The sequence below is a fragment of the Rana temporaria genome, chromosome 6 (assembly GCF_905171775.1).
Source record: "Rana temporaria chromosome 6, aRanTem1.1, whole genome shotgun sequence".
NCBI classification, from domain to species: Eukaryota; Metazoa; Chordata; class Amphibia; order Anura; family Ranidae; genus Rana; species Rana temporaria.
The window spans coordinates 107,420,042-107,445,830 of record NC_053494.1 but is presented as its reverse complement, the minus strand read 5'-3'; the positions used below and the strand labels follow the sequence as shown (position 1 = coordinate 107,445,830).

The following is a 25,789-nucleotide window of genomic DNA, read 5'->3' as shown; positions in this document are numbered from 1 at the left end:
ATGGAACATAATTTGGCATTGCTGGAAAATTGGTCAAGTGAAAGCTACAGTTCAGGGTTTCTTAATCATGACATGTAGGAAAAAAAATCACTTGACAGAGTGCATCATTGGGGTACAGTGTTTGCCAGAACTACAAAGGATTTATGGATACTTCTCTCTGATTACAAAGTGAGAAAGCAAGGTGACCATGAAGTGGGAAAGCAAATAGAATTCTAGGATTCATGCAGTGGCGGCTGAATAATTTTTTGTTTACTTTGGGGGGGCCACCCAGCCCCCGGTACGGTCGGTCGGGTCCGAAAAACTTACCCCATCTATGGTGGGCAGCACACTGCCATTTCCCCACAGGGCAGTACCTGGGAGTGGCCTGTAGGTGTCGCTGTGCTCACATAGCAACGTCACACAACGCTGTAATCCCCTCTGGACCACAACCTGATGCAGCCCCAGGAAAAATCACACTGGACGTCGCCATGCACCTGCCTATTTCGTCCTTCTACAGATCTGCAAGTGGCTTCCTGGTCTAGTCAGGCTCTACTAGAGGATGGCTCGACATGTGTGCAGATATCCAGCAGGTGGCGGCAGAGAGCGATCACTTCCAGTCACATCTGACTTCAGAGCAACTTCTAGATAAGTTGAATATGAAGAAATGGGGGACACGGATGACGTCGTGCAAAAATCGATTATTTTGGACGCAGCGATTAAATTCAACACCCCTAGTTCAGTGCTCTGCATTATGAGCCCACCTTTTTTGGAAGCCTTTAGGTACGTCATGAATGGGGGGGGCGGTGCCCTTAATGAACGGACCGCCCTTAGATGCATCACCAGCAGGAGAAAGGAGGTTCTGATTCCCCTATATAGATCGTTAGACCACATATAGAATACTGGGTCCAGTTTTGATGACCTCACCTGCAGGGGGAAAAACTAAAGGCATACTAGCTCATTATAAAATGCTTACCTTAGAACAAAGCGCCCGGTCACCGCTGAGGGAGCTGACATGTTCCCTCTGCGTTTCTTCCGGGTTTGCGGCTCCGGCAAGTTTCGACACCATCTGCCGAACCATCAGAGTGGTGAAAATCACCCAAACCGTACCGATATTTATTTTACCTGCAGGTTAGCCTTATTATAGGCTTACCTGTAGGTAAAAACGTGCAAGCGGGGTATAAAACCGCTTTAAGTGGTTTAACTGACTTAATTTACAGACCGAAGTTCATCCCTTTGATCTTAAAGGACTGAATGTTACATTGTATCGCTTCTCTTCTCTATCTCTCAGCGCTGAGGAATGTTAATAAATATTGGCCAACTTTATTTTATTTTTTTACAGCTCGGCTCTGCGCTGTTTACATGAATTGCGTAAATGGCTGATTGGGAACGTGAGGGGGGGTTGAATCGATTTTGTGATTTAGTTATTAATTGTGCAGCTCTATTTCCCACAATGCATAAAAAACGTGAAGCTCTTTTTCTGTCATGAATTCTTAACCACTTACACTTGTCAATACCAGACACTTTCAACCCCTTCCTGTCAATGGTAATTTTTCAAATTTCAGTGCTGTCACACTTTGAATGGCAATTACTCAGTCATGCAACACTGTACCCAAATTACATTTTTAGCATTTTTTTTTTTTTGCAAGAGATGGAGCTCTTTTGGTGGTATTTAATCACCACTGGGGTTTTTTTTTTTTTTGCTATATAAATTAAAAATACTGAAGACGTTGGGAAAAAAAAAACATGTTTTCTTTAGGCCAAAATGTATTTGTCTACCTTTCTTTGGTAAAAAAAAAATAACCCAAATATGTGTGTCTGTGTGAAAGTTATAAAACTGTGTGTGAGGGGCATGGTGATTTTTTTTTTTTTCCTTTTCTTTCACAATTATGATAGTGATACTATACTGCTCTTTTTTAAACTATAATTTCTTATTAGAGTGATGATTATGTTGTGATGTAATAAGCAATAATTTTTATGAATGGAATCCATTCATGTGCCATTGTGTACAGTTGTGATTCGCCACAGCTATCACATGGTACAGGTCTGGTGTGATTGACCCTCTACCATGTGATCACTGGGACAAATCGGAGACCATAATACTCAATGAATAAAAGCCATTGTGTACAACAGACATGTGATCACTGTGATTTCTGTCAGAGCATGCTGCTTGCGTGACCCCAGGGCAAGTGGGAGGACATTGTATGCAGCCTTCCTAGGATAATGATTCCGGACACTCCTGGGCACCTCGTCGCTGTTTGCACGTGTCAAAAAGCATGGTTACAAAGTACCATGTCTTTTTGGTGTGGCTCGATGTTTTTAAAAGATTCATGATGCACTTTTAGTGCAAAAATGCTCAGGCTTACTGTAAGTGTAAACAGTGCCTGCAAATTGTAATGGGATGACTGTTCCTGGGTATGACCAATGTTTTATGTCGGCACTGGTTTTGAATTCCTTTATTGAACTGAAATACCAGTTTTACCTTTTTTATTATGCTGTTCCAGATCAATGAGGAGAATTTTTCAATACTGGAGCAGGCAGTTTTGCAGCAGCATTTGTGTATGGCAACAAATCGGCTATTGTATTTCATTTTAAGGCTACATTCACATCTAGGCGGACAAAATCGCGGTGTTTTGTCCCGCGAATTGCGGCGACAAATAGCGGCGTTTTGTACCGCGATTTGCGGCGACAAAACGCCGCGATTATCCGCCTAGATGTGCCCCTAGATTGTCCCCCTTCTTTTCAGGCGCCGAAAGCCGCCTGAAAAGAAGGTCCGGGACTTTTTTTTCAGGCGGCAGGCGTTCAGCGTGGAGATGTGAACCATCTCCATAGAGGGCAATGTTAAATCATCCCTCTGGCGTGTCGGGGTGGCAGCGGGCGTCGCACTACAGGCGACAAAACGCCTAGGTGTGAATGGGCTCTAACAGCTTAGCTGAGGATGGATAGGGAAGGGGAGTTACCGCTCCAGCTGGGTCTGCTTGGTAATTGACCTCCTCAGAAACCATTTTTTGCATGTAGCAAAAAATGAAGAAATGTCTTGGACAGCCGCACTCCAAAAAAATCTCTTTGCCTTTATTGGTAAAACAGGCTACAAGCCACAGCAAAAATAGGACACCCAGCTCATGCGTTTCACACTAATACTCGATGCTTAGTCATAGCTATGAGTAAGCACTGATTATTAGTGTGAAACGCGTCAGCTGTGTGTCCTATCTTTGTAGTGTTTTTATCCTGTTTTACCAATAAACGCAACAAAGATTTTTTTTTCAGCGTACGACTGTCCAAGATATTTCTTTTATTTTTAGCTGTGGATGGAAGCAGGTTGGTTGCCATGCACAGTATCTCCAGATTCAGTCTGCTCCAGTTTTGATAAATTCCCCTCATGTATGATCGGTGTTTGCAACTTTTGGATATCCCTCATAATAGTGAAGCTGGTTGTCTAATGCCCGTAGATCCTTTATTTTTTTTTTTAACACTCATGTGGCAAGCAAAGTATTCAAGCACAAACAGCAGCCCTCAAAAATTCACTTTTACTCGCATTTTGCGAGTATAATTTTTTCCAGGGCGAATGAGGAGGGGGGTGAACCAGGCTAACAGTTGCCTGGCTGAAGCGATCAGCCTGGAAACTGTCAGGCGGCAGGGCTAGACTGCCCTGGCACCTCTTTGAGCGAGGCTGCAGTAGGACACCTTCATTGCAGGACAATACAGTGTCCCGCAATGAAAGTGACAGTCTGGGAACAGGGGTGGACCGAGCCGCCATAGCGCTGGCTCTGCCTCCACCTCTTCCACCTACTACTGATCACTGGTTGCTATAGCCGCTTGGCATCTGGCAACCAGTGACGTCACTGCCCACGTTGAAAGCGGAGGAGGATTTCACTCCTCCTTCTCCACACTAGTGCTGCTGGTTCTCTCACCTCCGCTCCAGTGACTGGCTTGCTGCTTGGCTGTGGGGTTTTTCTGTTCCCACAGCTGCGAGGCATCTCTCCCTCTCACTTCCTCCCCCCTCCTGCCTACCTCACACTAACACACGGACTGAAGTCCCCCCCCCCCCCCCCCTCTCCTTGGCTCGGATGTCAGGAGGGAAGGAGTGGGAGGAAAATGGACACACAGCACTCAGGAGGACAGGACATGCTGATCTGAGGTTAGTACACACAATCTTAATGCTTGGCACTTGCAGGAGAAGGAGACACAGAGACAGGGGCACGTTGTCAAAAAAAGAATACTTGCAGTGATTTGGGGGTATAAGAGCATGCTGTATGTGCTAGGGGGGGGGCACTTAAGGAGGGGAGAGAAATTGTTTTTTATTCAACCCCCCCTTCCAGCACAATTTCTCTCCCCTCCCATAGTGTGCCCCCCCCCCCCCCAACACATACAGCATGCTCTTATCCCCCAAATCACTGCCAGTATTCTTCTTTGACAACTTGCCCCCTTCCCCATCTTCAAAGACAAGCGGTCTGCTATTGAGGGGAAAATTGTACCATCTGGAAACTTTGCTAGAGATTCAGGGCAATTGCTCTGGGTGCCAGTGTCCCCCCCCCCCCCCCCGTCAGGCAAGTTAGTGAAGCCAAGTGCCTGACCTTTTTTCAGCAATGGGCTCCAAGACTCAGGACTGGTTCACAGCACAAATCGCATAGTAACACGCTCTGCGTTCCTTTGCGATTCACATGCCTTCCAGGTTCTGTGCGATTTCAGCCCTTTAATTTGAATGGGCTGAAACCATGTCGGTCTGCACCAAGAGCTGTGCATGCGCTACCTGCCCCAAAAGTCGACAAAAAATATGTCAAAAATCATATTTTTGTGTTGGGGGGGGGGGGGGGGGGGCACAGTAATGCTACATTGATGGGGCACAGTAATGCTACATTGATGGGGCACAGTAAGGCTGCAAGTGATGGGGCACAGTAAGGCTGCAAGTGATGGGGCACAGTAAGGCTGCAAGTGATGGGGCACTGTAATGCTGCATTTACTGGCACACTGAGGCTTCACAGATGGGTACTGATATGCTTTATGTTGCTTTTGTTAATATTTATTTTTGGAACGTAATTCTGTTTAAAATATTTAACAGTGTTTTCTTGTGAAAAAAAATAAATATTTAACAGTGTAATTTCATGAGATAATTTACAAGGTCGTGTTTAGGGGCGGACTTAGGGGTGGGGCAGGGGAAGTGTTGGTTGGGGCAACTGGTGGCGAGTAACTCTTAAGGCCTGGCTAGTGGCTCAGGACTTGACATTTTGAGCCCTGACATACAGTACGCTGACTCCTTCCCCAAATGCCAAGTGTTACTTTCCTTTACTCTCTTTAGTTAGAGCTAATTGGTATGTAAGCTTCCTGAATGACCTTAGAAGATCTTTCCATATCCATGTCTGTTTCACTCTAATTTATGCATGTATATTTATAAATGTGTTAATGAGAACAAGAACATGGCTTCTCCTTGTTAACACCTTGCTACCCAGCTGTAGTTGATATTGTACTGCTTTGCAACCAATGTCATCCTTTAAATGTTCCCAATTTTACCCAATGCCGTTACTCTGTGGGCATACACTAGGAGGGACGGTAACACACACAAGCAAAAAATATTTCTTTATATTTAGTTTCACATGCAATGTAATAAAAACGTTGGATGAAGTAAAAGTCTGGCAGCTTGAAACAACTTGGATAAAATTTGTAGAAGCTTTATTAATAATATAAGAAAACACTAGGAGAACCCATAGTAAAAGTAAGGTTGATCCCTGGTTTACACTGAGCTGCAGCCATTTCAGCTGAACGCGCACGATTTCACTCCTGCTTGTCGGTCTCAATTTTGCCGGCGATTTCAGACGTCTGTGCGGCTTTCTGCACAGATGTCAATGGAAATCGCATCCCCAATTCGCAAAAAGTAGTAAAACTACTTTTTGAAATCGGTGCGGTGCCGAAAGTGCAGCATCCCACCAAATTAGGATGGTGCAATGGTGCGTTGTGACACGTCAAATTGGCGGCAAATGTGAACCAGGGCTGAAACGAGTCAACCTTTCTGTTACTATGGGTTCTCCTTGTGTTTTGGATTATTAATAAAGCTTCTACGAATTTTATCCAAGTTGTTTCAAGCTGCCGGACTTTTACTCCTCTACAGTTTGGGATGGTATGAGCAGCATTTGTCCTGGTGCAGACAACTATGCTTTTTCCTTATGAATAAGAGTGATTGATGTGTCCTCTGTTGAATCCGGCACCTCATCCCTATGAGTTATAGTATAGGGTTGTGAGAAAAATTAAAGGGATTATAGCGGTGCCTTAAACAAGTCAACAAAATTGTAGTTAAGTCAGTAAATATAAACATTTTATTGATGGTACAAAATGGTAAAAACATTAAAGGTAGACTAGAATTGACATGGGTTGTTACAAAGTCCCGACATGTTTTGGCAAATCGTTGCCTTCCTCAGGGGTATGAATCAATCAATGTATTTTGTGCAATCTATTAAAAGATACATACAAGTACCGTATTTATCGCGGTATAACGCGCTCTGGCGTATACCGCGCACCCCCAAAGTGGCCCCCAATCCTGTGGGAAAAAAAGATTTTTTGTTGTTTTGTACTTACAGTTTTGATGTCTTGCGCGGCGTCCATCTGCGGCCTCGTCGGGTGTCCTCTTCGGCGGGTCCGTCTTCGGCGGGTCCGTCTTCGGCGGGTCGGGCGTCCATCTTCGGCGGGTCGGGCGTCCATCTTCGGCGGGTCGGGCGTCCATCTTCGGCGGGTCCGGTGTCCATCTTCGGCGGGTCCGGTGTCCATCTTCGGCGGGTCCGGTGTCCATCTTCGGCGGGTCCGGCGTCCTTCGGCGGCGTCCTCCCGCTCGTTTCCCGCCACGACTTTGAATACTGCGCCCGCATATAGCGAGCGCAGTACACTCGCGAATCTTCGGGCAGGCTCGGGCGCCTCTCGCACTGACGTCCTGTACGCTCAGGACGTCAGTACGAGAGGCGCCGAGACTGGCCGAAGATTCACGAGTGTACTGCGCTCGCTATATGCGGGCGCAGTATTCAAACTCATGGCGGGAAAGCGGGTATCGGCGTATATCGCGCACCCACGATTTTGCCCTGATTTTCAGGGCAAAATAGTGCGCGGTATACGCCGATAAATACGGTAATTAGTTCAGAGAATATGAAAAAAATGAATGTTTCAAAACAAGGCTGCGTTCTCTGAAAATAAATGAACAAAGATGGATCCAATGTGTGGAAATAACTTTGACTTGACTTTGTAACAACCCATGTCAATTCTAGTCTACCTTTTTAATGTTTTTACCATTTTGTACTATCGATAAAATGTTTATATTTATTTACTGACTTGACTACAATTTTTTTGACTTGTTTAAGGCACCGCTATAATCCCTTTTTTCATTTTTCTCACAATCCTATACTATGCTTTTTCCTGTTATTCAAATGTTTGATGTGGGTTGCAGCACCGGACATTTATTATATTTGAGTAATACTAATCGATCATATAATGTTTTTATGTGTGACCCCTGTCTAAATATATACTGTGTTATTGCCATTGCAATAACGAGACGTTTCTCGACAAGCCCCATCCTTGGGAGCCTTCCTCTCCCTGAGTTATTTTTTCTTCAAGTGTGATAATGGGACGCACTACGTTCCACTTTAAAGGCAATTATAGATGTGGAGAAGACAAGTGCCCTCACTGTCCTCGTATTGCTCGGGGCGAGGAGTTTGTGTCAACCGTGAACAGGAGAATTAAGATTTAAGATAAAAGGATTTGTATCCTCCGTAGATCATGCAGGGAGAACTAGAAAGCTGCAGTATCGCCACCATAATCACATTTATAATATAGAGAAGATGCATTCTACGAAAGATTTAATGATGTGCATGGAATTGATCTTACAGATATAGGGCAAAGAAAGGTCATTGACCTGAGGAGAGCAGGGGATGTGTTTTGGGACGTGAAGTCTTCTGGATATTTACATATAAACAATAATTCCAGGAAGCTTAAACTATGAGTGGGATTTGACCCATTCTTTTACAAGGTATATGCGGTATTCCGCCATAGTATGATGCAGGGTGTCTAGTGTTGGGATTCTCATGGATCTTTTTTATATGCAGTGTGCACTTTTTTTTTTTTTTTTTTGTATACAGTGCATTGAAAGTATTCATACTCCTTGAAATTTTTCAAAGTTTGGTCATGTTGCAACCAAAAAAGTGGCATATAATTAAGTGAAAGGAAATTGATAAATGGGTTTTCAAATTTTTTTTTTTTTTAATATCTAAAAAGTGTGATGTGCATTTGTATTTAGCCCCCCCTGAGTCCATACTTTTGTAGGACCACCTTTCGCTGCAATTAGTTGCAAGTCTTTTTGGGTATGTCTCTACCAGCTTTGCACATCTAGAGTAAAATTTGTACCCATTCTTCTTTGAAAAATAGCTCAAGCTCTTTCAGATTGGATGGAGAGCTTCTGTGAACATTAATTTTCAAGTCTTGCCACAGATTCTCAATTGGATTTAGGTCTGGACTTTGACTGGGCCATTCTAACACATGAATATGCTTTGATCTAAACCATGGGTCTTCAAACTATGGCCATCCAGTTGTTCAGGAACTACAATTTCCGTCATGCCTAGTCATGTCTGTGAATGTCAGTTTTACAATGCCTCATGGGATGTGTAGTTCCGCAACAGCTGGAGGGCCGTAGTTTGAGGATCCCTGAACTAAACCATTCCATTGTAGCTCTAGCTGTATGTTTAGGGTCGTCGTCCTGCTGGAACGTGAACCTCCACCCCAGTCTAAAGTCTTTTGCAGACTCAAACAGGTTTTCTTCTAAGATTGCACTGTATTTGGCTCCATCCATTGTCCCATCAACTCTGATCAGCTTCCCTGTCCCTGCTGAAAAAAAGCATCCCCACAACATGATGTTGCCACCACCATGTTTCACTGGGGGGAAGGTGTGTTCGGGGTGATGTGCAGTGTTGGTTTTCTGCCACATGCAGCGTTTTGCTTTTAACCCAAAAGTAAAATTTGGGTCTCATCTGACCAGAGCACCTTCTTCCATGTTTGCTGTGTCCCCGACATGGCTTCTTGCAAACTGAAAATGGGACTTCTTATGGCTTTCTTCTCACCACTCTTCCATAAAGGCCAGATTTGTGGAATGTGTGACTAATCGTTTTCCTGTGGACAGATTCTTCCACCTGAGATGTGAATTTCTGCAGCTCCTTCAGAGTTACCATGGGCCTCTTGGCTGCTTCTCTGATTAATGCTCTCTTGCTTGGTCTGTCAGTCTAGATGGACGGCCATGTCTTGGTAGGTTTGCAATTGTGCCATACTCTTTCCATTTTCGATGATGGATTGAACAGTGCTCTGTGAGATGTTCAAAGTGGGGTGATCTTTTCAAGGAGTGCAGCTGGCCAGATTTTTGCCTTCCTATAAAGAAAAATTCCAGTCGATCCTTTCAAAATCTTGTGTCTGAACTTCTTGTGCACTGAAATGAAATTGCCAACCAAATTTATCAACTTTCTTTGCCATCTTCCATGAACTACAGATCATCTCTCCTCTATATAATGGAGATGAGGAAAGGGGAAGGTGTTTGTATTTCACTTTACCTTTTCTAGTTGGCTGAACAACGACCTGCATCCTATCAAATGTAGTAACTGTACAGCTGCCTTAATATAAAAGCCAGCAGTGGTGATTCCGCCATTCCTTCTGTTATCGGGCCACATTTTACTACTTTGAGCTCTTTCTGAGGTCAGGACTGCTGTGAATGAATAATTTGTCTATGAAGTAATCTGTTTGTTCTATAAAGCAGGGCTCGACAAATCCCGGGCGCCAGGTCGCCATGGCGACTAGAAATGGTGTCCTTTTTTTTTTATGAGCTGGCGCCATCTGGTGGTGGCCGTTGGTATTACAAGTTAAGCATTACAAGTTAAACAGCAATTCTAATGTCCTTTTTCACTGCCATCTTATTCCCTCTAATTAGAACCCCCAAACATTATATATATTTTTTATCCTAACACCCTAGAGTATAAAATGGCGATCGTTGCAATACTTTCTGTCATGCCGTATTTGCGCAGCGGTCTTACAAGCGCACTTTTTTGGGAAAAAATTACACTTTTTAATTAAAAAATAAGACAACAGTAAAGTTATCCCCATTTTTTTTAATATTATGAAAGATAATGTTATGCCGAGTAAATTCATACCCAACATGTCACGCTTCAAAATTGCATCCGCTCGTGGAATGCCGACCAAACTTTTACCCTTTAAAATCGTCATAGGTGACGTTTAAAAAAATCTACAGGTTGCATGTTTTGAGTTAGAGGAGGACTAGAGCTAGAATTATTGCTCTCGCTCTACCAATCGCGGCGATACCTCACGTGTGGTTTGAACACTGTTTACATATGCGGGCGCTGCTCACGTATGTGTTCGCTTCTGCGCGCAAGCTCGTCGGGACGGGGTGCGTTTTCTGGCTCCTAACTTTTTTTAGCTGGCTCCTAGATTCCAAGCAAATTTGTCAAACTCTGCTAAAGTAATGTCATGTTTGTCCAAAATAAATAAAATGAATGTCTTTGGACAATGAAATGTCAATGGCTTTTTCTGTAATAATAATAGTGTAAATGTAATATGTACTAATTTTTTCCCCCAGGTTGCAGATTACATTCCTCAACTGGCAAAATTTAGCCCGGATCTCTGGGGTGTTTCCATTTGTACAGTGGATGGTCAAAGGTAAAGTATATTCTATTTTATTGCTATTATCAAGTTACAACATGTTTTTATTAATATTTTCTGCTCCATTCCTGAATAGGAGACCTTCTGTGTTTACAGTACACAAGAACAAATTGCCTATAAATTAGTGCTGCTGCTGTGTTTATTTAGGAGGCAGAACACACAGCCTTACATTTTGTATTGCTCAGCAGTTCAAAGGAAAAGTACTTGATTAGAAATGTGCAAATAGGATGCACGTGGAAATCATTCCCTTCTAACCCTCTCCAAGTTTAGGTTCATATCTATGCATGTTGAGGTAATGCAAAGAAACAGATTCCTCCATCCACACAAGAGGTACAGGGAGGGGAATAAAGTATTTGATCCCCTTCTGATTTTGTACGTTTCCTAACTCGCAAATAATCCGACTATCATTTTAATGGTAGGTTGATTTTAACAGTGAGAGACAGAATGACAACAAATATCCAAAAAAACACATAACATTTTTCTTTTTTTTTATTGATTTGCATTTTAATGAGTGAAATAAGTATTTGATCCCCTATCAATCGGCAAGATTTCTGGCTCCCAGGTGTCTTCTATACAGGTAACGAGCTGAGATTAGGAGCACTCCCATGGAGGGAATGCTCCTAATCTCAGTTTTTTACCTGTATAAAAGACACATGTCCATAGAATCATTCAATCAGATTCCATTCTCTCCACCATGGCCAAGACCAAAGAGCTGTCCAAGGATGTCAGGGACAAGATTGTAGACCTAAACAAGGCTGGAATGGGCTACAAGACCATCGCCAAGCAGATTGGTGAGAGGGTGACAACAGTTGGTGCGATTACTCACAAATGGAAGAAACACAAAATAACTGTCCGTCTCCCTTGGTCTGTGACTCCATGCAAGATCTCGCCTCATGGAGTTAGTGATCATGAGAACGGTGAGGAATCAGCCCAAAACTACATGGGAGAATCTTGTCAATGATCTCAAGGCAGCTGGGATCATAGTGACCAAGAAAACAATTGGTAAAACACCACGCCATGAAGAACTGAAATCCTGCAGCTCCTGCAAAGTCCCCCTTCTCAAGAAAGCACATTTACAGGCCTGTCTGAAGTTTGCTAATGAACAGCTGAATGATTCAGAGGAGAACTGTGTGAAAATGTTGTAGTCAGATGAGACCAAAATCGAGCTCTTTGGCTTCAACTCCACTTGTTGTGTTTGGAGGAGGCGGAATGGTGCCTATGACCCCAAGCTAATCATCCCCATCGTCAAACATGGAGGTGGAAACATTTGGCTTTGGTGTTTTTCTGCTAAGGGGACAGGACAACTTCACCATATCAAAGGGGCGATGGACGGGCCATACACCGTCATAGCTTGGATGAGAACCTCCTTCCCTCAGCCAGGGCATTGAAAATGAGTCGTGAATAGGTATTCCAGCATGACAACGATCCCGCACACACGGCCAATGCAACAAAGGAGTGGCTCAAGAAGAAAAGCACATTAAGGTCCTGGAGTGGCCTAGCCAGTTTTAATTCCATAGAAAATATGTGGCGGGAGCTGAAGTGTTCCAGTTGCCAAAAGTCAGCCTCGAAACCTTAAAGGGGTTGTAAAGGAATTTTTTTTTTCCCCTAAATAAATAGTTTCCTTTACCTTAGTGCAGTCCAACTTCACTTATCTCATCCTTCGATTTTGCTTTTAAATGTGCTTATTTCTTCTGCAAAACGCTCACTTCCTGTTCTGTCTGTAACTCACCACCGTAAGGCTTTCTTCCTGGTGTGAAGAACACCTCTTGAGGGGGGAGGGGGCGAGCAGGAGTGTCAGGACGCCCACAACTACACACAGCTCCTTTCTCTATCTGCAAAGTAGAGAGTGTCCTGACACTCCTGCTTGCCTCCTCCCCCCTCAAGAGGCTTTCTCCACACCAGGGAGAAAGCCTTGCATTACGGTGTGTAGTTAGACAGAAGAACAGGAAGTGAGCATTTCTCAGAAGAAATAAGGACATTTAAAAGCAAAATGGAAGGATGAGGTAAGTAAAGGAGGACTGCACTAAGGTAAAGGAAGCTATTTAGGAAAAAAAATGTTTTCCTTTACAACCCCTTTAATGACTTCCCTTGAAGGATCCCTCCTGAGATGTGTGCAAACCTGGTGGCCAACTACAAGATACGTTAGACCTCTGTGATTGCCAACAAGGGTTTTGCCACCAAGTGCAAAGTAGTTTTTTTGCAAAGGGGTCAAATACTTATTTCACACATTAAAATGCAAATCCATATTATAATTTTTTTTTGTGTTTTTATGGATATTTTTTTTTGTTCTGTCTCTCACTGTTAAAATGTACTATTAAAATTATAGACTGATTTCTTTTTCTCAGTGGGAAAATACAAAATACAGCAGGGGATCATACTTTTTTTTTTTTTTCCTCCCTCACTGTATATGGAGGAATTCTGCCTGCTGGGACATTGTACTGTATTCTGACAGGGGGACCTGGTTTGGTCAGAATACACAATCAGTACCGTTACTGTTAGACGGGGACAGTCACACACTGATTGAAGTTCTATCCATCTATGGCCTGCATTACTATGTAGTAAGAAGGCTTTTCTAGACAATCTGCTCTGTTTATATCCAGTCAGGCCCTTACACTTCATAATTGTTGGCTGTACATATTGCACTATGTGGGCTCAGCTTAACATTTACATGTTCTGTAAGTTATTGTACAGAATTTTTGTGTTGGCCAATAATACATTTTCTAGTTCTTTGTAGACCTAAGAAGGCAGACGATATTGAGTTTATGAACTGAAATTTACATTTTTTATCTGGTTGTATAAAATGTGGCATTTGAATTTTTTTTTTATTATTTTAATAGGCATTCAGTGGGAGATACCAAAGTACCATTCTGCCTACAATCTTGTGTGAAGCCTCTGAAATATGCCATTGCGGTGAATGACCTAAGTACAGAATACGTACACCGATATGTTGGGAAAGAACCCAGCGGATTACGGTTTAACAAACTATTTCTGAATGAAGATGGTAAGCAGCGATGTTTGTGTTCATGTTGGATGTTACCGTGTGTGATGTGACCTGGAAGTGTATTGCCCTACAGTTCCTTCATTTTCTTACCAAATTGTCTTTATGTAGATGTGAGCGTGTGATATACAACAACCATGCTCCTCTCTGTGTCGAATGGCACCGATCAGAGCTGTTCGGAAAAACTCTGTTCCTGAGCCTTTCCAAGGCTTTCCGAGTTCAGCCGAGGTGTCCTCGGCCCTTTCCGAGTGTTTACGAGGCTCTCCGGCACCCCCCCCACCTTTGGCCGCATGCGGTATTGCATGCCATTGAAGTCAATGGAAACTAAAATAATTTGTTCCGCATTTACTTCAATGGGGAAACTCGCTTTGATATTAGAGTACTTTGGATTACGAGCATTCTCCTGGAACGGATTATGCTCGTAATCCAAGGTTCCACTGTACCTGGAAAGCATGTAGTATGCCATTCCTGACCGCTCTTCCTGAAAATACTAGTTTCCTGCTTTGCTGAGCAGGTGCTTTTTATTGCCCTGTATGTTCCTGGTAAGTGATTAAGAAAGTATTGAAGTCGGAGGTCGACGGGTAGCTAGCACTTTCAGAAGATGGTCAGTATTGGCAGCCTCCATAAATTCCCAATACAATTCTCTTTTACATATGCATAATTCCTCTCCTGTTTCCATGATGCATGATCCCAATGATTACTGAAACGAGAGACGTATGGATTCCTAAGGCTATTAGAGTTTTGAACTGTCATATCAAGTTTCTGTCCAAGGTGACAAGGAGGACCAAGGGGACTTTAGAGCCACAAAGAGTGAATAATTCCCCATACAAACAATTATTCACAATGGCATATAAAACCACCAAAGTTTGTTAAACCTGATTTTGATAAAGCATATTTCTGTACTATATAATTAGATTGTGTGTACACTATATTACCAAAAGTATTGGGACACCTGCCTTTACACGCACATGAACTTTAATCTTTAATTTAGTCTTAGTCCGTACGGATCAATATTGAGTTGGCCCACTCTTTACATCTTTAACGGCTTCAACTCTTCTGGGAAGGCTGTCCACAAGGTTTAGAAGTGTGTGTGTGTGTGTGTGTGTGTGTGTGTGTGTGTGTGTGTGTGTGTGTGTGTGTGTGTGTGTGTGTGTGTGTGTGTGTGTGTATATGGGAATGTTTGACCATTCTTCCAGAAGTGCATTTGTGAAGTCAGGCACTGATGTTGAGTGAGAAGACCTGGCTCTCAGTCTCTGTTCTAATTCACTCCAAAGGTGTTCTATTGGGTTAAGGTCAGAACTCTGTGCAGGCCAGTCAAGTTCCTCCACTCAAAACTCACTCATCCATGTCTTTATGGACCTTCTTTGTGCACTGGTGCGCAGTCATATTCGAACAGAAAGGGGCCATCCCCAAACTGTTCCCACAAAGTTGGGAGCATGAAATCGTCTAAAATGTCTTGGTATGCTAACGCCTTAATAGTTCCCTTCACTAGAAATAAGGGGCCAAGCCCAACCAATGAAAAACAGCCCCACACCACAATCCCCCCCTCCACCAAATGATTTGGACGAGTGCACATAGCAAGGCCCATAAAGACATGGATGAGCGAGTTTGGGGTGGAGGAACTTTACTGGCATGCACAAAGTTCTGACCTCAACCCAATAGAACATCTTTGGGATGAATTAGAGCGGAGACTGCAAGCCAAGCCTTCTTCACATCAGTGCCTGACCTCGCAAATGCCCTTCTGGAAGTATGGTCAAACATTCCCATAGACACACTCCTAAACCTTGTGGACAGCCTTCCCAGAAGAGTTAAAGGTGTGTGTGTGTGTGTGTGTGTGTGTGTGTGTGTGTGTGTAAAATATATACACACAAGAACTTTTGTTTTTACGCCACTCTATTATCAATGTATTAGCGAATCTTGACCTGTGTGTTTTTACATAAGCTTGGCATGTGTACACTAGTCTTCTGCTGGAAGGAAGCTGATACTTAACAGTATCACACAACAGATAGCACTTGACCCCATTTTATAGTTCCATTTCCTCTTGGTGTTTACATGGCACTTGAACATGTCAATTCAACAATTTGTGAAACTTTTCTGCCTATGTAGAACTTGGCATGCCACATTGTATCATGTTTGTGCCTTGAAGCTTCAGTACAAGAGAAAATGTTATCCTGCTAAGCTAAAACACATTATTTATTTACCATATTGAGTAGAACCACGTGACTGCTGTTTTCCACTCTATGATGATTGTAACAGGAAATAAGTTATGCATGTGTGTGCTCAAGTGGCTTTGGCAGCGTTGGTTAATTTTTATGACATTGGAGCCCTCTAGTGCAGCCTGTGATATCACCATAGAGCCACACATAATATTTGGTAAATGTAATGCTATTCAAAGCTGTCTGTGACTACAGGCAATGATATAGAGGTGGTCAAAAACTGCAGACGGGAAGTAGTCCGAGATTGAACCTGTGTAAAGTTGTTGTAGACAGAGGAAATGCATCAAGCAACAGTATTAGACTGAAGACGTGTTTTAGAAGACACATTACATGAGGCTAGAAATCGCTGCTAGTTGTGCTCAAAAATTCTTGTTCCACATTTAATATTTCTCTCCAAGATCCATTATAAGAAATTGGAGATAAAATGAAAAGAAATGGACAGCTCCAAAAAAGTAATATACTGAGAAAGAAATATACCAACCAAGACACTAGATGCCAATCTAAAGACTATTTTCCTTCACTGGCCTGAGTAAGCATCTAGGTAAGGAAGCATTACTGTCTACAGGAGCTCACAGGGGCCACACATAGGGTGCCACAGGGCTGCATACGGCTCCAGGGAATTATGGGATCTTGGCCAATATGTATGCCCGTAAGAGCTTATACAGGGGAACTTCTATATCGGACAACATACTGGTTAATGCCTTGCTTACACAGGCGTGCTATAGCATGTCTATGCAAGGGTTGTGTCTGCCTGCATCGGGATGCACAGGTGTTCCATGTAGGCAGTGCCATTCATTTAATTTGGGAAGCAGTGGCTACATGGACACAGCTACTGCTTTCAATTTGACAGCCAGGCAGATGCACAGCCCTGAACAAAATACAAAAATAATGGTCTATAACAGGCCTAGCTTTCATAGGGAATTGCGTTTCTTTGATGTATTGTATCATCTTTTTTTCCAGAGAAACCACATAATCCAATGGTGAATGCTGGGGCTATTGTGATCACTTCTTTAATAAAGGTATGTTTTATGTGATCAAGACTTTTCATTCATCTATGTGACAAAAGTAAACGCTTACGTGATTTTATTAGCCTTACTAGTAGTTTATTGTAATTTTTGTTTTTCTATTTTTTTTTTTCAATTTCACAAAGAAGTAGTTGATAATGGGCCTGGTTCATTTATCTTTCTATCCAGTTGAGATCTGGCTGCTTGACTTCAGTTCTGATATAATAGAACTTTAATATTTTCAGCAGCCAATTAGCTGTACATCCTGCAGTTACACATTGTGTCCGTATTGCTTTGGGATTCAATTTTTATTTTTTTTCTAATCTGGAGATCTTTTATTCTCACCTTATTGCATAACAAGGTTTTAGGCTTCACGTACACTGCTGCTGTTAAACGGATGTGTATGTGTTGTGTGTGTGTTTTTTTTTTTTTTTTTCTTACTGCTCCCGAACTCTCCTCTGTTATCTTATCGGTACATGTACACGGGTTTATAGTGGTTTCTAAGCAGTCTTTAGAAGCATTTTTTGTAAAGCAAAAAATTGCGTTTAGGATCGATGTTTAGAGGCATTTGAAACGCCAAATGCATGGAACAGCTTGTAAACGGGATAACACGTGTTTTGTCAAGTTTTGTTTACAGATGTTTTTAAGCACTTCCATACCGGGCCTATTCTGGCTCTTCTCTCCTACATGTAAAAGTCATATTTTTTTTTTTTGCTAGAAAATTACTTAGAACCCCCAAACATATGTTTTTTAAGCAGACACCCTAGGGAATAAAATGGCGGTTGTTGCAACTTTTTATCTTGCACGGCATTTGCGCAACAATTTTTCAAACACACTTTTGGACTGGTGACCATAAGAGGGTAGAGAGACTGCAGTTAGTGTGTGAGAGCTGATTGGAGGAAAGGAAGCCTCCACACAGCAGAAGAACTGTGTTGTGAATAGACAATCTCTGTTCTGAGCTCCCCATTCCTCCTGACACAAATTTATCTCCATGGGTCATTAAAGCTTCTCAGAAGTGACTCATACTGATAGAGAGGAATGAAACACCAGAGAGAAACAAAACTTAGAGCTTGGAGAGAGATAAGTAAAAAATATATAATATATTGTGCTTTGTTCAAAGTCCATGACTGGGGTTTACAACCACTTCAAAGGAAAGCTGTCATATGCGAGACCTAAATACCACCATTGCTGACCCATTCTGGCTGCGCTCTTATGCTATTTTATGTAGTTAAAAATATAATTCACAGCTTGAGCTTTTTTTAAAGATTCAACCTGGCTTTCAGTGGGCTAAAAGGGTGGTTGAAATATGTTGATCAGTTGTATTAACAATTTACCTTGAATTCCTTCTCTATACTGAATCGGGAGCTTTAAATTCCCGACACCTGAGGCTTTGTTTGGTCTACGCAGTGTAGTTTTTCTCCAGCCTCATGGTACTTTTTTTTGTTCAATACATTTTTATTAAGGTATACAAGACATAGAAGTACAGAAAGAAAAACAATTCCAAAATGAAAAACGAGCAACAAATCAAGGACAATAAAATAAAGGGGGAAAGGGGCAGAGAGTACGGTCAAGTTATGGCAAGTTACCAAGACCTTTCAGATGTCATACAGTCATAACACATTAAACACTGCCGATTTGACTCAACCGTAAGTCGCCCATTCCCGACATCACTGTCAAATTGCACTTGAACCAAAATGCTTAAAATATAACAATTGGCATTGGAAAACAAAAAGGGAAAAGAAAAAGTGAGGAAAGAAACAAGAAAAGGGAAAGAAGCAGAAAATAAGGAGAAGGTTGGGGGAGGGACGGGGGGGAGAAAAGGGTAATCCGCCACAGGTGACCACCAGGCATATTTAGGTAAAACAAACATACTAAATAATAGCATCCCATAATTCAAGATATAAGGTTGGCATATGCGGTAGTGAATTTAAAGGCAAACCAGTCAGCCCATATTTTGATTGCTAAATCGGCTTTATTTCTACTAGAGAGTGTGAGATCCTCCATACGGTATGTATGGTCAACTTCCTCTAACCATTGACGCAGAGTTGGAACTGTGGCTAACTTCCAAAACCTAGGAATTAGAGACTTTGCCGCATTCAAAAAATGCGGTGTCAGATTTCTTATATGAGCTAACTGGTCTGTCCGTACAGTGTAACAAAACAACCCAAAGGTCGCTAGGGGTCTCAAATCCCTGGATTTCCTTCATACATTCAAGAACAGAACGCCAAAACGGGCGGATAGTTGGACAGTGCCACCACAGGTGAGCATGTGTTGCTCGGTTCCCACAACCCCGCCAGCAGAGGGGGGAAGTCTGGGGGAAAATCCCATGAAGCACTGCAGGGGTGAGGTGCCACCTAGTAAGAACTTTATAGTTAACCTCCACCGTCCTAGAAGAGATCGAAGAGGTGTGGGCCAAACAAAGGATCTTGGACTTTTGGGCCTCTGTGAAAGACTTATTAAGATCCTGTTCCCAGTTGCGAAGAAAGAGCCTCATGGTACTTAACTGATCTCCAGAATCTATGGGACCCACTGGAAACAATTTTCTATTCCTAATTTGGCAAAACTGGATCTGTAAGAAATCAACTTTTACAACTGCAGTATTTTCAAAGGGTGTACTTTTACTCCTGCCCATCTATGCAAAACGGGCAAATGGACAACCTTATTTTTCACAGATTTCAGGTGTCGACAAGGACAGGCTGAATAGTGCGTCAGGTTTGTAAGTTAGAAGTCTATTTCTATTGCAGAATTTGATGTTTATGGTTGACAATAAAAATACATGAACTAAAACGGAGTACTGCTGTCCTGTGTAGAAACTTATCTTGGCTATCAAAGTAAGAAAAATGTGTTAAGCTATATTGAATTGCAGCAGTGAAGGGAGTTTTTCTGACTGGCAATGTACTGTGGGGTCCATAGGTGCATTTGAATCCACTTTTATTTTCCTGCCAGGGTTTCACCAATTAATTCACTGATACTGAAAGTCTGGCCATCGAATGTTGTAGAAGGTGAATGTGCTGTATCTGTGAATTTAGGCAAAAACAGTGTTGCGGGTAAAATATGTAACATTTGCTAGTCTAAGTACTGCGATGGATACTGAAATCTGCATCTAATCTGGGAAGAAGGAATACAGGAACTGATGAATATATCATAAAATAATGCCAGGGCATTTTTTATATATATATATATATATATATATAGGGCCTAGAGTGTTGTCAGAATGTTTATATTGAAATATTAAAACAATATTATATTTATGGTATTATGCAAAATCTGTGGTTTTGGGAGATTTTCAAATACAACCAATTAAAGTTTGTTTATCCGTGCTATTTTGAAGACGAGTACAACAATATGATAAAAATACATATTAACTAAAATTCAGTGTAAAATAATATCAGATGTATTTGGTGATGATACAAAAAGGTAATATATACTTTCAAATATATGAGGCTAATACAGATAATACAATTTTACCACAAGCTCTTGTTACACAATGTCATATTTCAACACTTTATGTCTTGGTAAACTTAAACTTAGTAAATAGCTTTCTGTTGCTCTACGGACTTATGTAAATGGAATAGATGTTGATTTTAACCTTGTGATTCTTCTCAAACAAATAGACCTTCAAACTTGCACTTTAAAAATGCACGGACAAAATGTTATACTGTGCACGTAGCTTGATAATTTTAATCAAGACTTATTTAAAATGAATTCTCTAATGAATTTTATGTTTAGTAGTCTTGACTTTGTTGTGATAGATGTTTTAAAGTCAGTTTTTGTTGAGATATACAACCAAATCTATATTTGGAAAAAGTTTTATTTCATACTGCAGTTAGATACAAAACAATTCCAAATATGTTACAAAGTTTAAATGGCTTTAGTAATGTATATGCTAAATAATTCAAATATCAATAGATGGAATCGAAAATTAATACTTTACCGATTTGGTATAGGAAACTTTTTGTTGTGAGTAGTATCAGTTTGGTGTCCCAAAGGATATCTTTGACCCTCATTTCTACACCTCTGCACTTTGTTTTTCTCCTCTTGTCTCTCAGTCTCGAGATCTGCTTCCGTCCCCTTTTCTAGCTCATTCACCCTCCAAATTCCTTCAGTCCCCTCTTAAACTATGTGTATACTATTTTACCAAAAAAGTGGGTGCGTGTATCACTACTACATAATTGATGATGTCAAATGAAGGGTTGTTTCTATTTTACCATGACAACCTCATCTGGGTGGCCATCTTGGTCTGTTAATATTTTCACCACCAGGGGGTGGTGTAAATTTTTTTACCTTTTATTTAATAATTGAATAACCTTTTGGCTTGGCAGAAATTCATCAACTATCAAAAGTATCTAAATTCTGTCATTCTCTCCAGACATTGTTTCTAAAACTCAGAAATATGGTTGTGAGACTGTTTGGATAAGGTAATTAACTTAACTTCTCGCATACCTTAAAAGCTAAGTCATGGCACCAGAAAAACCTCCCGGTTATTCAAAATAAAAGGATTTTACATTAGTATAATTTCTATACTCTTAAACTTTTCATAGGATTGCATATTTGTAACCCTTATCATAATATATCTGCATTAATGGGTTTTATAAATATCCAAAGAATATATAGTGAATATATTATGGGGGGGAAAATATTATTAAAATACATAAACCAATGTATGTTAAATTATTCACTTAATCATGCATATAATTCAATATAATGAAATATATTTTTATTATTAATTTTGTATATTTGCAGTCTTCTCTTCCCTTCTCTTCCCTTCCCTTCCCTTATTTTGTTTTTACTAAATGTTCAGACCTATAATTTACGATCTAAGCTGAGATGCAAGGATCTTTAGGCCCCTTTCACACTGGGGCGTCGGCGGTAAAGCGCCGCTATTTTTAGCAGCGCTTTACCATCGTATTTGTGGGGGTATTCGGCCGCTAGTGGAGTGCTTTTGACCCCCGCTAGCGGCCGAAAAACGGTTAAAACCAGTAACACTTTGCCAGCGGTATAGTGATTTCAATGGGCAGGAGCGGTATACACACCGCTCCAAAGTTGCTGCTAGCAGGACTTTTTTTACCTTCCTGCAAGCGCACCACTCCAGTGTGAAAGTCCTCGGGGCTTTCACACTGGAGAGACAGCAGTGGCTGTTTCAGGCGCTATTTTTAGTGTTCTAGCGCCTGCGAAACGCCTCAGTGGGAAAAGTTTTTCGAGTTTCTTACAAACCCTCTTGTGAGTTTCAAAGACAATGAGACAATGAACTAAAGTTAATCTCTTAAAAATAAAGGCAATATGGCTTTTGAGTTGATCATAACGTTTGTGTGTATATTAATAAATAATATAATATATATATATATATATATATATATATAATTATAAATCTATGAAAAATGTATGTTATAAAGGCCTTAGGGATTAATTATTTTAACCCCAATAGTCCTGACAGTAAAGCACATGGAAAACATACATTTTCATCCAACCACACATCATTTCTGTCTTAATGGTGGTATGTTGAGACCATAACATTTGTAAAGACTGGGCACAATGGAATACATATACACTCAGTCAGTGAAAACCATTAACTTGTGTTCTTTTTTTTCCCTGCAGCAAGGAGCAGGCAATGCAGAAAAATTTGACTACGTAAGTGTTAAAGATCTAGGATTTTCTGTCATTAAATTTTATTGCATAAAACAAAAAATACTTGTTTTTGATTTAAAATGTATCATTCAAGTGCACATGGGATAGAAAAATGTCGGACATGCCACATTTAAATTTTTGCCCTCCCAGTACTGTCCTCCCAAAGTGGAACTAACTGTAGAGACTTTAGTTTGAACGTCTATGGCTGGCTTCAGACCCTGAGTATTACATTGTGGGAATCAGTGTGGGGTTTCTACATCTATGTAAAACTGCCATGACTATTGTTTTCTGAAAATGTTAGTTACCGTATTTATCGGGGTATTGCGCACTCCGGCGTATAGCGTGCACCCCTAAAGTGGACCTGCATTCCTGTAAAAAAAAAAAATATATTTTTAGTACCTACAGTTTTGGTGTCTTGCGCGGCATCCATCGGCAGCCTCGTCGGGTCTGGCGTCCGTCTGCGGCTTCTGTGGTGTCCTCCTCGTCGGGTCCGGCGTCCTTCTGCGTTGTCCTCCCCGCACCGAGTTTAACCACTGCGCCGGCATATACCGAGCGCAGTACATTCGGGTATAGTCGGGCAGGCTCGGCTCCTCTCGCGGTTACGTCCAGGACCTGACCGCAAGAGGAGCTGAGCCTGCCCGACTATACCCGAGTGTACTGTGCTCGGTATATGCCGGCGCAGTGGTTCAAACTCGGAGCGGGTATCGGCGTATATCACGCACCCACGATTTTGCCCTGATATAATACGGTATCTGGCTATCTCAGGCTTCAGTACTTTCTGTAAAATTGACATCAAAAACTGAAGCCAGACAGATGGGTAACAAGCATTTTCAGAAAGAGGTGAACAGTGGAAACCTACATATCCCCTACACCAGGGGTGTCCAAACTTTTTTCAAAGAGGACCAGATTTGATGAAGTAAACATGCGTGAGGGCCGACCATTTTGCCTGACATTCTTTGAACCATTAAAATTCGGTCTAAGTGTGTTCGTCCGAGCACTAATACACTGCCCAACGAGAATTATCTTGCTTTTGTGGCTGTGTGTGGTGAAGAGATGAGCTTGGGCGTGTTTGGATACACTGTATATATCTCTTTTGTGGCCCCAACGAATCCCTGAGTGCTTCTCATGACTAAGGATGAGCTTGGGTGTGTTATTTGGACATACCGTGTTTATCTGCATATAACATGCACAGGCTCACCATTGCCATGAATGCAGCCTCACCATTGCCATGAATGCAGCCTCACCATTGCCATGAATGCAGCCTCACATGTTCCATGAATGCAGCCTTACCATTGCAACCAATGCAGCCTCACATGTATAAAGGCCGGGACCGAAGAATGCAAAGCAATCAGACTTTGGAAAAATACTGCCAAGGCCAAGATCTGGTCCTTGATCGTACTCAAGGCCAGCTTAATTTCTACCCCCAACTGTAGAAAGGCAAGAATTCTCTCTCTGACATACTTTCCAGGGTGCCAACCCTTGGCTTCACACTAGGAGACATAGGCCCTCCAGACCCTATAATAAATGGTCCACTTCGAACTCTGACTACTTCCCTTGAACGTCTCTTCTAGGACTGCTCCCCAGCCCTGTAGGCTGGCATCCGTTGTTACTATCTTCCAGGTAACCTTAATGAAGGATTTCTTTCTGTAAACTCCTGGTTATTAACCACCAACTGAGACTCTGGCACACCTTTGGGGCCAGATTCATTGGATAATCCAAGGTTTGCGTCGTCTTGTTCCAAGCAGACAGAATACTGTATTGCAACAGTCTTGAATGAAACTGGGCATAGGGAACTGCCTCAAATGAAGCCACCATCTTCCCTAGCAACCTCATGCAAAGCCGATTGGAAGGATCCTTCCTCGTCCTGACCACCTGGACCAGCTCCCTTTTTTATAACGTTTACTTTTATGCCTGGGGCAAAAATACTCTTTCTTGGGCCGTATCTAAATACGCCAGTCTCTTTACTGGTCATTAGGATGATTTCTACAAGTTGAGAATCTAACCCAGGAGTTCCAGATACTTGACCGTGCTGGACACACCCTGGTTTAACCGAGCCACTGACTGATCTATCAACAGGTCGTCCAGGTATGTCATTACTTACTACTATACCTTGAGCCCTTAGTTTTGCCAACGGCAGGGTCAGAACCTTTGTAAATACTCAGTGTGGTGGCCAACCCGAAGGGTAAGGCCATGAACTGAAAGTGGCAGTGCCTTACCGCAAGACACAGAAACTTCTGGTAAGCGGGAAAGAAATTGGCACATGCGGATATGCATCTTTGATGTCTATTGACGCTAGAAATTCTCCTCTCTGCAAGGTGGAAACGACTGACTGGATTGACTCCATGAGAAAGAAGTGGATGTTTAGGAACTGATTCTGATCTTTGATCTAAATGGGTCCAACATCTCCACATAACCTGCTCTTCTGAGGGGGTCTCTATGATTACACCCTGAGAAATCAATCGGTTTAGCGCCAGAAATAAAGACCTTCTTTTCATTGGAGGAGCAGCCTAGGGCTGCTACAGAAATGACCCATCCGTCAAGGATCTCTTCTTGCCAAGCCCTTGAAACCCACAGAAGTCCCCCCCTACCCCCCACACCTCGAATGAGCGGGGGCGCCCCTTCATAAGGAGGCCTTGGGACTCTGTTTTGTAGGCTTCTGCCCTCATGCACTTCTGTAGTCCTATGCAAATAAACACATGGGTAAATAGTTTCAGAAAAAAGTACATGCGAATACAGCTTTAATGTATGCAGCATGTGTTAAAGCAATATGCCTCTATGGAAGTATGAGTCCATACAGATATGCTTTTAGGCAAAATATGAAAATGCACACGCATTCCTGTAGCACATATGCCATGGAACATGTATTCCTCTCTGCTCATTATCCCGGCATCAGCCTGCACTGCGCATGTGCGGAGCGGACACTGCATCAAGCTGCTGGAGGCTCTTCTGCTGGTGCCAAATTATTTGCCATGACTACAGCACCATACCGGCCTACATGGGACTTGGCCTTGGACCCCCTGGTTTCCTGCAAACTTTGCCTCGGAGAATTTCCTGTAGAACAGATGACCACCATATCACAATGCCAATGCATTTTTTGTACACTGAAACTTTCATGGCTTCCATTGTTATACCTACCACTACATTATTACCTTGTCAATCTGCATGCTCCCTGCCGCCGCTTTGCAGGCACTTCAGCTCCCGGGGATATGATCTCTCAGCCCCCAAATGCCTTCTATCAGTTTTGCTACTGCTTATACTGTTTTTTTACCAAATACCCATAGGTT

General features: G+C 42.0%; 1 protein-coding gene across 2 annotated transcripts in view; it reads left to right on the top strand.

Annotated features, from left to right (window-relative positions):
• GLS (glutaminase) overlaps positions 1-25,789 on the top strand; it is a 166,768-nt gene that overhangs the window by 46,112 nt on the left and 94,867 nt on the right. For both annotated transcript variants that reach the window (XM_040357134.1, XM_040357135.1), the window contains exons 5-8: positions 10,580-10,659; positions 13,500-13,663; positions 16,837-16,895; positions 22,476-22,508. In XM_040357134.1, coding sequence (XP_040213068.1) covers positions 10,580-10,659; positions 13,500-13,663; positions 16,837-16,895; positions 22,476-22,508 — 336 coding nt within the window. The remainder of the gene's footprint in view (positions 1-10,579; positions 10,660-13,499; positions 13,664-16,836; positions 16,896-22,475; positions 22,509-25,789) is intronic.